This window comes from Sipha flava, unplaced genomic scaffold (genome assembly GCF_003268045.1).
Source record: "Sipha flava isolate LNK unplaced genomic scaffold, YSA_version1 81_pilon_pilon, whole genome shotgun sequence".
Taxonomy (NCBI): Eukaryota; Metazoa; Arthropoda; class Insecta; order Hemiptera; family Aphididae; genus Sipha; species Sipha flava.
In genome coordinates this window covers 502,861-519,024 of record NW_020273623.1, presented here as the reverse complement: position 1 = coordinate 519,024, position 16,164 = coordinate 502,861, and the positions used below count along the sequence as shown (strand labels likewise).

Here is a 16,164-nt window from a genome sequence, read left to right as displayed (position 1 = left end):
CTTAAATTATTATTAATATTTTTTTTAATTCCTATTTTATTAATTCAATAATTGACAGTAGATTTGATAAATAATAATTTTTTGCAGTTCTTAATGATTTTATCCAATAATTTTTGATTATTGATTAAACTAAATGTCTGGACAATAAATATTAGTATTTTGATAAGTGAAATTATTTACTGAAAACTTTATATTGAAAAAAATCAGCAAAAAAAAAAAAAAAAACATATGTGATTCAGTCTTAAATAAAAACAAAGTTTATTTGTATACCAAAGTCACAGAACAAATCATAAAAAATAAGTTTAATATAATATAAATTAATCAAGATTCAAGAATTGTATTAAATATTTTTTAATTTTGTATCATTTTCATATAGATTTGTAAATATGTATTAAAAAAATAATAATATTTACTACACATTTAATATCACAGAATTAAATTTTCACTATTTACACTTTGTTTATTTTCATCACTTTGATCAACATCACGTTTTATTATACTTTGGTCAGAATTCTTTGGTAAAATTTTTCCATTAAATATATCATAATTTGAAATTGTTTCATCCACGATAACACTAGTAGGTAAATCCAATACTGAAATTTTATAAGGCTCGTGTTGAGAAGTGCTTGGAGTTGAAATATCATTGGATTTGTTTTGTTTTGATGTACTAGGTATGTACATATTATTAACTTGCTTTTGGTCTGTCTTCCCAGGTGAGTCAGTACCATTGACCTTGTTTTGTTGTTCCACTTGAAGTTTAGAATTTTTTGGTAGTTGCCATTGAGGTATACTGGAAGCCATAGGAGCAGGCGGAAATTGGGATCTAAATCAAATAAATAGCTTTATAAATCGAAAAGAATATTGATAACATCATATTAAATACTTGTTAAGAAGTAAACTTTTAATAATCTTCAATTCAGAACGTAATTGATCGTGTTCTCTTTGTCGATCAATGTGTGCATTATATGAAGCATCAGATGTAATGTTTTTGTCCTCTAAGAGCACTAAAACTCTTTGCATTGATACCTCAAGAGCTTCTAAACGATTTCCCACCGATGGTTTTTTTACACCAAACAACCAGCTTTCTACATACTTCTGTAACAAGTATAAGTATGTATGTACTGGAATTAAATAATTTGTTGGTATTTACTTTATATATCTGATAGGCAATATATGCAAAAGTAGCAGCAAATGCTATAGGTCCAAAAAGCCGTCTATACCAGTTCTGGGCTTCAAACGGAGTTTGAACAACACCAGCCATAGCTGACGAATTGTAATGAACAGGTGATGGCTAAAAACGTACTATTGTTAGTTTATTTAAATAAAAAAAGTTTTGTAAAATTACAAACATTGTGATAAGAAATTTGATTGCATCTTGTTTCAGCTCTCTGTAACGATGCTGTTATTTCTTGATCTGTTAATCCCTTTGAACGAAGGAAATCAACTTTATTTTCAATTGGCCTGTGTTGTACAGATTTATTTATCAAAAATTCAGTGGCTTTTGATACCTTGGGAATAAAAAGTAATTTTCTGATAATGATAAAAATATATCAACACTACATTACTAAATAAATTATTATTACCATATTTTCACGTACGTTAGACACCAATTCCTGAGATTTAACATTATTGGCCTGTATAAAAGTATAAAATTATAAAAGACTGTCGTTTACTATTTTTCGAACGAAAAACAAAATAAAATGTAAAATATGGTACAAATAACTTACCCAATCGTCGGAAGTACTTGGTTTATTCAACAACGCATTGACGGTTTCTGCAGTGTTTGTTTTATTCATCTGTCCGATAAGATGTAAACAGTCAACATCAGACAACGCACATTAAACGTAGGTGATAGGTGTGCATATTATATTTACCGTGGTGTCGTTCTCGGGTTTTGCAACTGTATCGCCGCTCTTGATCTTATCGTCGTCTTGGGACATGACGAGTGAACTTTTGTAAAATAAGACTAAAAAAAAAATCCCCCAAGGATAGTGTCACCCTACAAACGGCGCAATGTGCGGTCTAACCTTCGCGTTTATGAGTTCTATCGTTCATCGTTGAACACGAGTGGCATGCAAACAGGCACGGCAATCAGACCTCATACCTGTGTAAGGATGATACGACAATTTTTCCGCTTATCACCTGTTTATGGCGCCCCGGAAGAATCGCGCTATCACCAGAACTTGGTATAATGTGTCGGTCAGGTGCAGCAAAACCGTAGCCAGGTTGCCGGTTCGAACCGTTGCGAGACGTGGTTGGTCGTTGATAAACGATATCGTTTATTCAGATCAGCCGTACGCAATCGTTTCATCTGAAACATCACTTACTGTAAACAGTTAGTTTACGAGCACGTCCGTTCGTGGGTCAAACGAGTGTAATAATTACTCGATCAACATCGATACAAATCCACGTGTTACATAACGAATATATGTAGGTGTATGCGACATAGGTGCAAATAACGGGGAGGTGGCTGGGAAGCTTGCCCCCCCCCCGAAAACTAATGATTGTATTGATATGTTTTGTATAGACCCTAGGTTCAACCCCTAAAATTTCAAACACTGCGCCTATATAATGCAATCAGAAAAAAATAAAATCTTGACCCAACACCACATCCATAACGTTCCGAAATATAAAACCGTTTAATGACATTGGTGGGGGGGGGGGGTACTAAAGCATTAATAGTAACAACTAAACCAGCTTGAAAATAATCCTCTAAAAAGCCACTGCAAACTTTGACGGACATAGTTATGTCCGTGTTATAGTCATGTGCCTCGGGATCTCCAAAAAGCTTGAGCCTGATTTTCAATGACCTCACCAATCTTTGTAGGAACGAATAAGGATATAATAAGGAGACTTGTAGAAAAAAAAATTATATTCGAGTACAACTGCACGTACGCACCATGATATGCTACATCGACCACCTTCCGCAAGATATATTTATATTGACTTTGTTATCGAAGTACATGTACATTTGCCAAAAAAATGAAAATTTAATAAATCATTATACTTCCGTGAGCGCCACCGGTCTGGTTTATTTTTCTTTACTTCTCCTGAATCGAATAAAAATCAAGGCCATTCAAACGTTTCCTTTTGCAGCAGCTATAGGGGGATACAGGAAAAAAAGATCCGAAAAATCACTGAACCGTATTCACATAAAGTCTGTATAATAAAAATTTTAAGTCGTCCTCGCCAGATACTTGAACTCATCTAAATCAATACTACCATGGCGATTTTTAAAATAATTTTCCTTTTTTACTTACAACTATTTATTATATTTTATTATATATTTTAAAGAATAGTTTTTTAATAAATAAACAGTGCCATGCGTAAAATAGTCCAAATTCATCTACAGCCTTATCTCACCCACATTTAACTATAATACATACGTATACTCTTCTTAGTACTTGTTAGTACTCTGGTTAGCTTTTTATGAATTTCTCAATATTTTTCTGAATAATTGAGAAAAATGCAAAAAAAAATTGCAAAAAACTTCAACCAAGATCAAAATTCAAACTTGCCGCCTATAATCACACACTGTTTGTATTTTATTTTTTTGACTGTACACAATTTTAACCAAAAGTATAGCTCTGATCGTCACAAACATGAGTAATTTCTGATAGAAAATGTCTAGTTGTTACTTAGATGGTTTTTTACGATTTTCTCAACATATAAGATATAGATACGATAAGGTACGATAGGTACGATAAGATAAAATAATCCAATTATTATTAAAGATAGTTTTCTTCTATATATAATATATACGTTATATTAAAGTAATTTAAGTCTACTAAATGTTCCCATTACAGATAATGCTTTGGAGAACAAATTTAAGATTTTAGGGAGGGGCAGGTGCCCCATCTTGCCCCATTGAAGACGCCCATGCTAAAAAGTTATAAAACATTTTAACTACATTTAAACAAGTACAGTCAAGTTTTCACGAAAAATATATTATTGCAAAATCGACATGCTTCAAAAATATTTATTTTTTTCATGAAAAAAGAATATATGATTTTTTTTTTTTTAATAAGCTAGAGTCTTTCTTAAAATACTTATGAATTATTATCACAATAAGGATAAAAATATTTCATTTTTGAAAATCAATTCATATTCTACAAAATTCCTTTTATAATCTTACTACCTACAATATATTATTTATATTACAACTATAAAAATTGAATAACTAATTAATAATTTAATAAATATACATCAGTTTTTTTTTAAATTTTTATTATAAATATTAATAAATGATAAACATAAAAATGTATATAATACATAATAATATACACTGTCTTATCTTAATAGAAACATAAATGGCTTCCATGATAATTTTTAAGATTTCCAAAAAAAAAAAAAAATTATAGTAATAATATAAAGTTCCTACCTAAGTATTATATGTATACTCATTTACTTAAACGTGTAAATTTTTTTTTTTTATGTACAAAAAATATATGGAGTTGTAAGTGAGCACTATAAATATATTTTTTTATTTTAATAAGTAATTAAATTTAAATCAAAAGTTAGCAAATGAAAATGTATTTTAAATATATCATATTTATAGTATTATGATAGATTCAACACATTATAATTTATAACAACCAGGAAGATACATTGAGACTGTTAAAATTAAATTAAATAATTACAATGTTACATAATTAATTTTCACCTTGAATTTTAAATCAAAAATACTATTTTTTGAAAACTATAAACTTGAATAATTTTTTATAAGAAACATAATACCTAAACAATTTGTTTCAAAATATGTTAATTAGGTTTGTACCTAGATATATTTTTAAAACTTTTACTTACATATTACAATGAAAAACTAAGTAGGTATTCAAATATTTCCATAAGTCTTATTCATAGTTATAAGTCAATCCAAATCATGCCATTGTCATCTTCGTCATTTTTATTTATTTTTTTTAAATTTTTTTTAAAATCTTTAAATGTCATTGGTTTCTTTCGTTGTTTTGGACGTTTTATAGGTTTCACGAAAACAGGAGTTGTGACAATGTACGTCGTTTGTCTTTCCAATTTTTTATATGGATTTTTTGTATTGATTGCTGGCAATGGTGTGTATTTTGAAATATTTTTACTGTTTTCAGATAAATGTTTTTGATTATTTGATAATTGTTTGTCATTAGATTTAGTTCGAACTTTTGGAAGTTTAGTATTGTGATCATCTCGATTAAACCAAAAGAACATTATTTGCACTAATATAAAATAAGCATTTAATATGTATCTATACTACAAGAATAAAATAAATACTTAATAACTAATAGTATTATTAAGATTAACTTAATATATTCATATGTATATACTGTACTAACTCCACCTATGAATGAATAATAAAAATGCTTTAAATTACCATAGAAACATAAAACATTTTTGTTACTGGTACGAACACTAAATAATCAATAAAATAATTCCTTTTGTGTGTAATAATGTCATAATTGATTTTCTATAAAATGTTCCAAAATAATTAAATTAAGGTGGAGTGTATAGTTTAAATTAAAATCATATAGTTAAAATAATTCCAGGAAATACTCCTTTTAAACTTTAATTCAAACATTGTTCATTGAAACCTCAATAAATGTAAGGTAAACTACTTATATCATAAGGCTCAGTTTATAAATAAAAGTTCACATTCAACCAATATTATATGATATTTAGGTTTTTTCGAACAGTATTAAACATTGGCAATTAGTTTTATCTTCAGAATCATCAGATATTAAAATTACCAACATTAAAGATTGTATAAAAATTAATTGAAAGCCCCAACTGTTCAGATCAGTTAAATTTGTACAACAAATAAAATAATAAATGGCAAAGGACAAATTAATTTTGGCAGCTAATTAGCTATAATTGATTATTCTATACATTTAAATATTTCACAATGATTTTATTTCGTCAGTTTATCATAAGTATCTAACTTTTGTACATTTAACATAAGTCTTGACTTTACGAACACTTTCTCTTATAACAGGTTTTGATAAAATTCGAGAATTTGAAAATAAACGAAATATCATAATTAAGAATTGTTGTTCTTGAATAATAACATTCTCATTGACGTGGTTATCGTGATGCAATCATGGAGTAAATAATATTTCAATGCACACGATGGCGTGGTAGTTCAAAAAAATGAATGTTTGAGTTATTATCACGGTGTTCAACAGCTGCAACTGTTACTCCAAGACTTGATAATAATAATAATAAGTACTTATTATAAATTTATCACGATGTACGCCGCTTATCGTTTTGATTGTTTCCATTTCGTTTTTTTTTGTTTCTTACAATCACGCGGTGCTTTCTAACATTCAGGTACTAAATAGAAATATTAACACTGGAAGTAATATCGGACCACGGGAAATCCTACGCATATATTAGTTGTGGTTGGTTAGGTGTCTTTTTTTTCGTATTTATCCATTAACGATCGTTTCGGTTTCGGTTCCATTTATAACCTACTCGATTAGGCCGTTATGAAAATGATAACAGTCGTAATATCCAACGGATAGTTTAACCTTTGTTGGCTTGTTCCACTTTTTGGTTCATCTAATCACTCACAAGAAAACGGAAACCGTTATTAATATGAATTACTGATTTTCCCGGTTAACCTGAGGTAAGCTTGATCTGTAGTATACAAAATTAATTAGATTTTAGTTGTTGAATCACTATTGTTTTTACGATTTCATGATCCAGTCAAGTATTAACTATAATGATACGTTTGAATAAATTACATGTCAAATAAATGTACAATTCGAGCATGGCAGAGTTATTATTGATATCTAAACTGACATCACATCTTAGGTATTTAGTTTTTATAGTTTAGGTATTATTAATACAAAAACTAGTTAGTATTTATTATTCTTGTATTCAAACAATCATAAGTAAATATTCAAATAACTCACATTATAACAAATAAAAAAAGGTTAGTGTTGACAATTATCTACTTGGTTACTTTTATTTTATATAATATCATTGCATAAGTATTATGAGTATCCAATCTATAGTTAAATGTTTTGTTCTGAATATTCTAATTATTTTATTCTATAAACAATGAGATACAAAGTATATATTACAGTATCTATTGTTTTAATTATATTCCTATCATAAAAACTATGTATATTTAGAAAAACCATCAGCTTGACATATGAATGATATTTTTAATTAACATTCATACATTATAATATATGTTTTATTAAACTATCTATTTAAAATGGTAAAATTTAACTATAAGAAAAAAACTAACAATTTAAATCACAGTAATTATTTAAACATATTTTTATCACCGACTTTTGGAAGACAATTAATTTTAACGGAAGACATAAATTTTAATTTAATACCTATAGCATTTAATTATTTTCAATTATAATAAAAATAAAAAAATCAAAATTCAATATTTCCAAAACAAATATATTTTATTTCTGTATATTCATCCATACCATGATGAGAGCCTTCTCTTCCTAGTCCAGATTCTTTAATGCCACCAAATGCTGCTTCTGTAGATGATATTATTCCTTCATTGACACCAACCATTCCAACTTCTAGCTCTTTAGATACTCTCCAAATTTGAGATATATCTCTTGAATAAAAATATCCAGCCAACCCTCGATTTGTACTATTTGCAATTTTCAATCCTTCTTCTTCTGTATCAAATTCTATACATACAGCAACTGGTCCAAAAATCTCTTCTATGTAACAGGCCATGTCTTCAGTTACATTTGTGATTAATGTTGGTTCATAAAATCGTTCACCTACACTTAATGCCCTCTTACCACCAGTTATGATATTTGCTCCTTTATTTTTAGCGTCATTTATTATTCTTTCAACTTTTTCTACCTGAGCAAGATTTATCAATGGTCCCATATTCACACTTCCATCTTTACCATTGCCTATTACTAATTTACTCATAGCAGTTTTTAATTTATCAACAAATTCAGCAAATACTTTTTTTTGAATAATAAATCGGTTCGCACTTACACATGTTTGTCCACAATTTCTGAACTTTGAAGCCATTGCTCCTGCCACTGCTTTGTCAATATCTGCTTCGTTGAATACTATAAATGGTGCATTTCCACCCAGTTCTAAACCAACACGTTTTACTGTACTACTACATTGTTTGTATAGTAATTTTCCAACCTCTGTAGATCCAGTGAATGATATACCATAAATATCTGGACTTTCACATAACAGCTTACCAACTTCAGGTGTATTTTCCCTGGATGCAGTTACAATGTTAATCACTCCTTTAGGAATTCCAGCTTCTTCTGCAAACTTTGCTAATACTAATGCTGTAATTGGAGTATTTTCAGCTGGTTTTATGACACATGTACATCCTGCTGCTAAAGCTGCTCCAGCTTTTCTAGTTATCATAGCTATCGGAAAATTCCATGGTGTAATAAGACCAACAGGTCCTAGTGGTTGACGAATCATTAAAATTTCTTTGGTTTTAATTGGACTAGGAACATATTCACCATAAGTTCGGCGTGCTTCTTCCGAAAACCATTCAACAAATGAATTTCCATAAGCTACTTCACCCAAAGATTCTGGTAATGGTTTACCAGCCTCTGATGTTACAACATCTGCTAAATATTCTTTATTTTTAACTAAAATATTATACCAGTTTCTTAACAAATCACTTCTTTCTTTAGCTGTCGTCTTTTTCCATGTCTTAAATGCGTCATTTGCACTATTTATGGCTACTTGCACATCAGAAGCATCTAAATCTGGTACAGTAGCAATAATTTTTCCGGTAGCTGGATTGATGACATCAAAAGTTTTCCCAGATTTTGCATCATACCATTCACCGTTCACATAAGATTTAGTAGGCCACGTAGATGAGTAGCGTTGTGCACACATTGTTAATGATCGTGTAATACTATGTGAAGATCTGAGAAACATGTTGAAATTCAATTGTATTTAAATAATTTTAAAAAATTCAGACAGATAATAATATTTAATGAACAAATTAAATTAAATAGTGTAGTATAAAAAAAATCAATTTTCCTTAATTACTTTAATTTGTTATGTTACGAAGACTAGTCAGTTAAGCAGTTTATCTAATAGTTGTATGAATCTATTCGTGAAGTTTCATGAGTGTTAATTTATACTCGGCGTTTTGAAGTACTAGTTTTATCAATATATTTCTTTGCTGGGCGGGAAAGTGGGTAGTGGTTTCACCCTTCACCTCACTATATCATACCAATGGTGTTACCAACATATGCCACCGCAATCATCAAACTATTATTGGAACGTGATTTTATACAAATTATAACAACCAATTAATAATAATCTATAAAAAATTTAATATAATCTTCTATTTTACAATATTTAATTAAGATAAGCGAAGCGAAATGTTTTAATTAAAATTTATTTCGCTCAATGTTATTAAAACTTGATGTTTGAAAAAAAATATAAAAAATTCTAACACTTTTTATTGTTGGTAAAATAAATACTTAAATATTAATATAACTATGGTTCTATTGTCGCTTGTGACATTCAATTTGAACCCTTTTTCCATTTAATGTTATTAGTGGAATATTTTACACTTCCTCATTAAATGTAATTGTTTCGAATATGTAAATAAATATGATTATGAAATGTAAATATAATTTCATGTGTCAATTTATCAAAAATTACGTTCTACTGTACACTTTTGATATAATTAAAAACTGTTAATGATTATTTTTAAATACTTACATAACTTAATGAAAATTAATTTCTTTGCTAATTTATGGTTATTTTTAGTGTTTTGTAATTAGAAACTAAACTATTAATCTAATATTTCTGTATCATTAATTTGATAAAAAAATAAAAAATTGAAAATAAAATCAATATTTAAGTAAACATTTATATATATATATATATAGTGTGTGTGTGTGTCTATTATTATTATTATTAATGGTTAATAGTAAAAACCACTAAATTTTTAATTTTTTTGAAAGAGCTTGATTTATCTACATGAAAATGGATATAAGTTTTTTTGGATTCATAATTGTTTTAAATGTCTTATAATTATCTAAAGTGGCAGTTCCTAATGCATGGGATGCAATCTATAAATGTGGTCTTCATAACTAAGTAGAATGGGAACTGCTAATCTAAAAAATGTTTTAAACCTCTTAAACTAAAAAATGTTTAACTTGTAATAGTGTTTGTAATTTATACCTCTCTTGCTCTTTTTTATTAAAATTTAAAAACTGGTAAAAAAAACACTAGTTTCTATAAAAAGTAGCCAACTGATAAATTGTATTTATCTATGGTTTGTATCAAAGTATAATGTTCAACTTACTAATCATGTTGTTATCTTCTGCATTAATATTATAAAAATTGGTTTTATTTTTATCTATAATTATAAACCCTGAGTAAATAATTTATATATCTATATATATTAAATTAGATTATGTGTAGTTGGTTTTTATTCAAAATCTTTATTACCATGGTTATCAAAAAACACTGTGGTTATGACTTATTAACTATTAGAAACTGATGACTTAAATGATTTACCAATCATATTGTAATCTTGTAAGATATTCTTTGAACATTGTCTTTGTTTGTAATTGAGCTTACATTTTATATACAATGTGTTTAGCATTAAAATTATTAAATTTTTTAAATGGTTGAATTTAAATTTGATCTGAATTTTCCACTGATCAAAGGACATATGCATACGCATGTTAAAAAAAAATATTATTTCAAAATATTTTACTCTTGTAAAAATTAACATGTTTTAAATTTGGAATATTTATTAGGATTGAACTGATTTGAACTTTATTTTTATGTAGATTTGAAAAAAAAAAATAAAAAAAAATAATATAATATAATGAAATAAAATATTATATAGCTGCTTTCCATTATTTACAAAAAAACAAGAGATGTTGATTTTTCAGTTATAAAGTGTTAAATTTTACCATTATATTTATAAAAATATATGGTGATATTGGTAAATTGTTGATATATTTTCAGTCAAATTTTTAATAAAAGGTATTAATTTTCATCCAAGCCCCAAAAAATTAAACTTTTTATGTACAATATTATAAATATAATTTAAGAATAGATTAAAAATAAAAAAAAGTTGTAATAATATATTATTTATATACATATATATTTTTTTATTTTAGATATTATGGACCCGTTCAAGAAGTATTTAAACAACACTGCCCTTTTTTCTATTGGTAATTATAACTTTATGAAAGTACTTTTATTATAATTATATTAAATGTCTAAATATTTTTAGTTTCAGACTATATCACAAATTATGTAAATTTTATCAATGAAAAACCATTATCTTTTGTTTTGGCACCATTAACATTAACTATTTTCTGCTATTACATTTATGTTTATATCAGAAAATTTTATCCAATCTATGTTAATTGTTGGTTTTGCAATGCTAATTTTAAAGTGGCATTTGAGGACCGATTTGAATACACATGCATTGAATGTGAACAATTCAATGGCTTTAAAAAGGTAAGTATCATGTTGTATAATATTACATGTATATTTGCCCAATTCTTAATTGTAAGAAGAATATTTATATTTTTTTTAGGATGGAAGTTATAGCAAAATAATTCCTGAACAACATGATCAAAGATTAAATAGGACAGTTTTTACTGTAATCCAAAATAATGTTAAGGAAAGTAAAAATGGTTTATGTCATACATGCAATATTATTCAAGAAATGAAAATAAAACAACTTGCCGCTTTCACCCCTATTAATGAAAAAAACTTTGATAGGGAAATAGAAATATTCAAGTAATGTCTGAAATTATATTTTAAAATCTATAATTAGTATTTATTTTTTGTATTTATAAATAGGGAAAACTTGGAAGAAACATTAAAATTGTGTTCAAAATGTTATATTTTTTCAAAAAAAATTTTATCTTTGCAAGAACAACGATACAGCTTAAAGTCAACTCGGATAAACAAACAAGTGGGGATTCTAATACAACTTTGGCTATTATTAATTTTACTAATGAAATTGTTTCTATAGGATATTCGAGATGTTAGTGATTGGCCTAACGTATGTTCATTGTTTTTATCAACTATTGTTTTGCTATTATCTTCTAGTGCTAAAAATTACTTAAGTGATTGGACTGCAAATTTTATTGACACATCAATTTTTGACAACAGTGTTGTAATAGTATCATACTCGATTGGAATGGCTAGTCTAGGTGGTATATTGTGTCAAGTATACCATTGTTTAACTACAATGGATAAATTGAGTGGCATTATAATGTTATTGTGGTCAATATTATTTGTTATTAATAATTTTGAAATATTTATAAATTTCAAACCCAAGGTAATTTCAGATTAATTTGAAAAATGTTCATAATATTTATTATACTTAAATTTTATATTTTAGCTTCTTGTTTCTGTATTTATTGTACTTCTATCTTCAACATCTATACTGAAAAATTTAACTAGAAAACAAAAAATTCGTCAAACTAGTATTAAATTAGAAGATGAAACTTACGAATTTCCTACTGCAAATTACTATGATATAAGGTAATGGTTTTTCAACGTAATTTTTTAATGTGCTATTATTTAATGTTACCATACATTTCATTGTAAAGTATTAGTATAAAATCATTATAACATTTTTCTTAAGGATTTCTTGCACATTAATAGTAGTAAATTTGAGGATATAGTGAAACAAATCTTGTTAGTACAAATTTATTAGAACAATAAAAACTATTAAATAATAAAATTGATTAGTGAATATTAAATAACATAAAACCATTTTCCTGCCTCTATTTTAACCTAATAATCATTTTAGTAAGAATAGTGTGTCACCAAAAACACAATTACGGGAAAATCATTTTCTGCCAGGGTCTACCAGTAATCAATTCATCGTGCGTCTCCCAAAATTCAAAGTTGCTCGAGTATTTAATGAAAAAATCTTTCTTGAAGCCATCCCCACGTCTGTTCAGTATACAACAAGAGACGAGTATGATTGCGACATAAACACACAATATATAACTTCTCGGCAAAATGGTACGTTAACACTACCTGTTAGAAGTCAAATTTCTAATACTTCCAACACTCTTGGACTCAACCATTTTAAGATACTCTTAGTCTAACTATTATCAGTTATTTAGAACAAACATTAATAAGATATAATTTACTAATTCTTCAATGGCAATAATATTTTTTTTTACAAATAATTAAAATAAAATAACTAGATTTAGAGACTTCATCAAGTATAGTACTTAAAAATTTTTTCAATGTATAACATTTGTTAAAATTGGAAGTATTATTTATAGTACACATATTAATTTCCATTAAAAACTAGTTGCAGTTATATTATTTTTCGCAAGGAATGTTTCACTACCTCATAATTTACTTTTTTCTTATTAACTTATTAAAAAATATTTATATTGATATAAATCAAATTCTTATCATTAATAACTTGTTTTTTAAACTGTGGATTCTGACAAGTATATTTTCATTTTTACTATTCCATAAACAGTTAAATACAAGTGATTTAGTCATCTTATCAATATTTTGCATCAAACTAATAATTGTTAAAAATTAAGAATTTATTGTTTGATGATGTATTTTTTCGAAATTAATCATTATTTATTCTTTAAAATTTGTTTATGATCTGTTTGGTATTCCTTGATGTATAAAATATATCTTATGTAAATAAAATGTAGCAAATGACAGATTTATAACAACTACGGCTAATCTATTTAATACGTAATAGATGTATTTTATCACTATGCTGTGATAATTGCACTCATTGCTGACAGTATGTAATAAGATATATTGTGTGACATATCTTTCAATTATTAAATTAATAATTTGGTTTTGATTAGATCTAATGCAAAAATCACTTCAACTATTTATGTGGCTAAAATGAATAAAATTTGTTTTTAAGTTTATTAAATTTAATTCAATGATAATTTATGTCATTACAACTTTGAGTTTATAAGATTTAATAATTAATTCAAAAAGTAATCAACATTTTTTTTTTTTATATAGTACAAATGGATCGGGTAAAAACAGCGATGAATCAGAAATGATGGACATAGACTACACAGAAAAAGAGTCTCCTAAAAGGGTAAAAAAATTGAATAAATCTGTGAATAACTTATTCCAAGGGATGAAACTCAATGATAACCGTGGTGTCAAAAATAATTTTATTCGACCTCCAAAATTATTTGTGCATACAAAACGTGACAAGTTTGCAGGATATGCCGAAACATCTCCTGGATATTACCCATCGTATTCTATGAAAGATGATTATGAATTTGATACACAGAGTGTTTATTCTCAACAGAGTTATAGATCTCATTGCTCAGCATTATGTCATCAGGCCGTTTCACCTTATACATATTATGCTCCTCACCACCACCAGCAACCAAGTCCTCTGAATCTGTCACATACATCAAATATTTCAAACATACAACAATCTTCTGAATGGTCGAAAATGTTGATGTATTCAATTCCTGGGTTTATATTGCTAACTCTCCAGTGTTACCTACTGTATGACATTAAAGACTATATGAAACAAAAGTGAGATTAGATTTAAATATTTTAACATGTACAAATTTTATCATGTATAATAAACCTTAATATAATTGTAAAATTATTAACTGTACTGCTATTAATGTCTTGTAAAATAGTGTTTATTTTTAGTGCTATTATTATATAGACTGTTTAACTATAACCGTTACCTTGTTAGCATATTGTAACTGTAACACACATTGTAACTGTTTGAAACTGTTGTTTTTTTTTTCTTTTTACTTTGTAAACTTTGTTGTATAAACGTCAATTTAATTTTTTTTTTAATAAATTCTTCCAGTCATCAACTAGAATATTTTAATTTTAGATTTTTTTACAAATTATAAGAGTTGTACATCAAAAGCTGGGTTTAACTCATAAGAAAATAAAAAAATAGTCAAAATGTCATTTTTATGACCAAAATGACCTTATAACTTAACCAATGATTTAATTATTGAGTGATCTAATCTATATTTAAATTTGAAACAAGTTATAATTTAAGTTAAACTAGTTTCATAAGTATTACAAATAATTTTTTTTTAAACTACCTAAAACGATTATAAAATGTATAGTTTAAATACTTTAATTATCATTTCCTTAAAATTACTTTTAATTGAACTGCTATTGTAATTTCAGATTTGAATAGATATTCTCAAAAAATGTACTTTTGTTTTCCAGCTTTGATTGTATTACATTCATACGACCACTTGATACCATCTTGTGTAATGATCAAATACAAATAAATGATTGGAAAAAATTTTGAGTCTATATGTTGTACAAATTATTTAAACAATAGTGTTGATATCCATGATCGGTATAAGATTACTGGGCAATTTTGGTTTGAATTCCAAGCCAGAGCAAATATTTTATAATACAGAAATTATATATTATAGATAGAACTACCAAATAGTGACACTTAAGAGAATTGCATGTAAAAAACTTTAGTGAATAAAATTTTAAACACTAACTTTTCCTTCATTATGTTAGTTTCACATAAATATTTCATTTTATAATAATCAATAAATAGTTAATGAAATATAAGATAAATTATTAAAAAATATTATATTTCATCGTACAACTATACCTTTTCCAAATAAAATAATACCATCATAGTGTTTTCAACATGGATTATACATAATTTCATATTGACATGGCCATGGATACTGTTCAATTTACAAGTAATGGTATATACTTACATATATTGTGTAAATACAAATTCATATATCCTTAGCTATTCCTTTTGGCATTCGAGTTTATTCATAAAACATGTAAAACAAATAATTGAATAGTAATGATCAATTTATATTTTTAAAAACACAAATATTTAACTCTATTTTTCATTAGATATTCAAAAATGTTAACTTAATATATATATATAATATATCTAATATTAAAATACTTAAATGTACAGAGTTAATATTGTAATGGACTCTCATTAAGGAGATAAATAATATAATATAATTTGTCTCTAAAGCTTAATGTACACATAATATAATATAGTGCTGAGCACAAGATATTTTGTTTTTAATGAAAGATTTACACAATAATTATTTTTAAATTACTGAACTGCTTACTAAAAATTTATCATACATCAAATGCGGGACAAAATTACTATATTTAATCATATAATTTGATTCATTTTGTTAAAATTGATCGATTGATGTA

At 26.6% G+C, this 16,164-nt stretch overlaps 3 protein-coding genes across 4 annotated transcripts; 1 reads left to right on the top strand and 2 right to left on the bottom strand.

Moving 5' to 3' along the window:
- Positions 1-358: 358 nt before the first annotated feature.
- Positions 359-2,166, bottom strand: LOC112693174 (peroxisomal membrane protein PEX14-like). Its single transcript, XM_025568120.1, has 7 exons — positions 1,875-2,166; positions 1,728-1,796; positions 1,584-1,634; positions 1,350-1,508; positions 1,151-1,291; positions 884-1,095; positions 359-823 (listed from the first exon to the last, which is right to left on the bottom strand). The coding sequence occupies exons 1-7, from the start codon at positions 1,938-1,940 to the stop codon at positions 427-429; spliced, it is 1,095 nt and encodes a 364-aa protein (XP_025423905.1). The 5' UTR covers positions 1,941-2,166; the 3' UTR covers positions 359-426.
- A 3,724-nt stretch (positions 2,167-5,890) lies between these two features.
- On the top strand, positions 5,891-14,815 carry LOC112693165. Of its 2 annotated transcripts, XM_025568111.1 has the most exons (9): positions 5,891-6,616; positions 11,115-11,168; positions 11,231-11,460; positions 11,540-11,745; positions 11,809-11,923; positions 11,984-12,292; positions 12,356-12,498; positions 12,770-12,987; positions 13,978-14,113. In XM_025568111.1, the coding sequence occupies exons 2-9, from the start codon at positions 11,120-11,122 to the stop codon at positions 14,016-14,018; spliced, it is 1,311 nt and encodes a 436-aa protein (XP_025423896.1). In that variant the 5' UTR covers positions 5,891-6,616; positions 11,115-11,119; the 3' UTR covers positions 14,019-14,113. The 2 variants fall into 2 exon arrangements, with proteins under 2 accessions (XP_025423896.1, XP_025423894.1); XM_025568109.1 differs by lacking the exon at positions 12,770-12,987 and having other exon boundaries at positions 5,947-6,616; positions 13,978-14,815.
- LOC112693166 (succinate-semialdehyde dehydrogenase, mitochondrial) lies at positions 7,354-9,129 on the bottom strand. The gene has a single exon (XM_025568112.1). It carries the CDS (start codon positions 8,896-8,898, stop codon positions 7,384-7,386), a length of 1,515 nt encoding a protein of 504 aa, XP_025423897.1. The 5' UTR covers positions 8,899-9,129; the 3' UTR covers positions 7,354-7,383.
- Positions 14,816-16,164: the final 1,349 nt, after the last annotated feature.

Excerpts from the sequence above, each read along its gene's own strand:
- LOC112693174 (XM_025568120.1), bottom strand. The coding sequence starts at position 1,940 with ATGTCCCAAGACGACGATAAGATCAAGAGCGGCGATACAGTTGCAAAA. Across the intron at positions 1,797-1,874 it reads AACCCGAGAACGACACCACG|ATGAATAAAACAAACACTGC; the intron begins GTAAATATAATA and ends CTTATCGGACAG. Across the intron at positions 1,635-1,727 it reads CAAGTACTTCCGACGATTGG|GCCAATAATGTTAAATCTCA; the intron begins GTAAGTTATTTG and ends ACTTTTATACAG.
- LOC112693166 (XM_025568112.1), bottom strand. The coding sequence starts at position 8,898 with ATGTTTCTCAGATCTTCACATAGTATTACACGATCATTAACAATGTGT.
- LOC112693165 (XM_025568109.1), top strand. The coding sequence starts at position 11,120 with ATGGACCCGTTCAAGAAGTATTTAAACAACACTGCCCTTTTTTCTATT. Across the intron at positions 11,924-11,983 it reads CAACTCGGATAAACAAACAA|GATATTCGAGATGTTAGTGA; the intron begins GTGGGGATTCTA and ends TTGTTTCTATAG. Across the intron at positions 12,293-12,355 it reads TTATAAATTTCAAACCCAAG|CTTCTTGTTTCTGTATTTAT; the intron begins GTAATTTCAGAT and ends TTTATATTTTAG.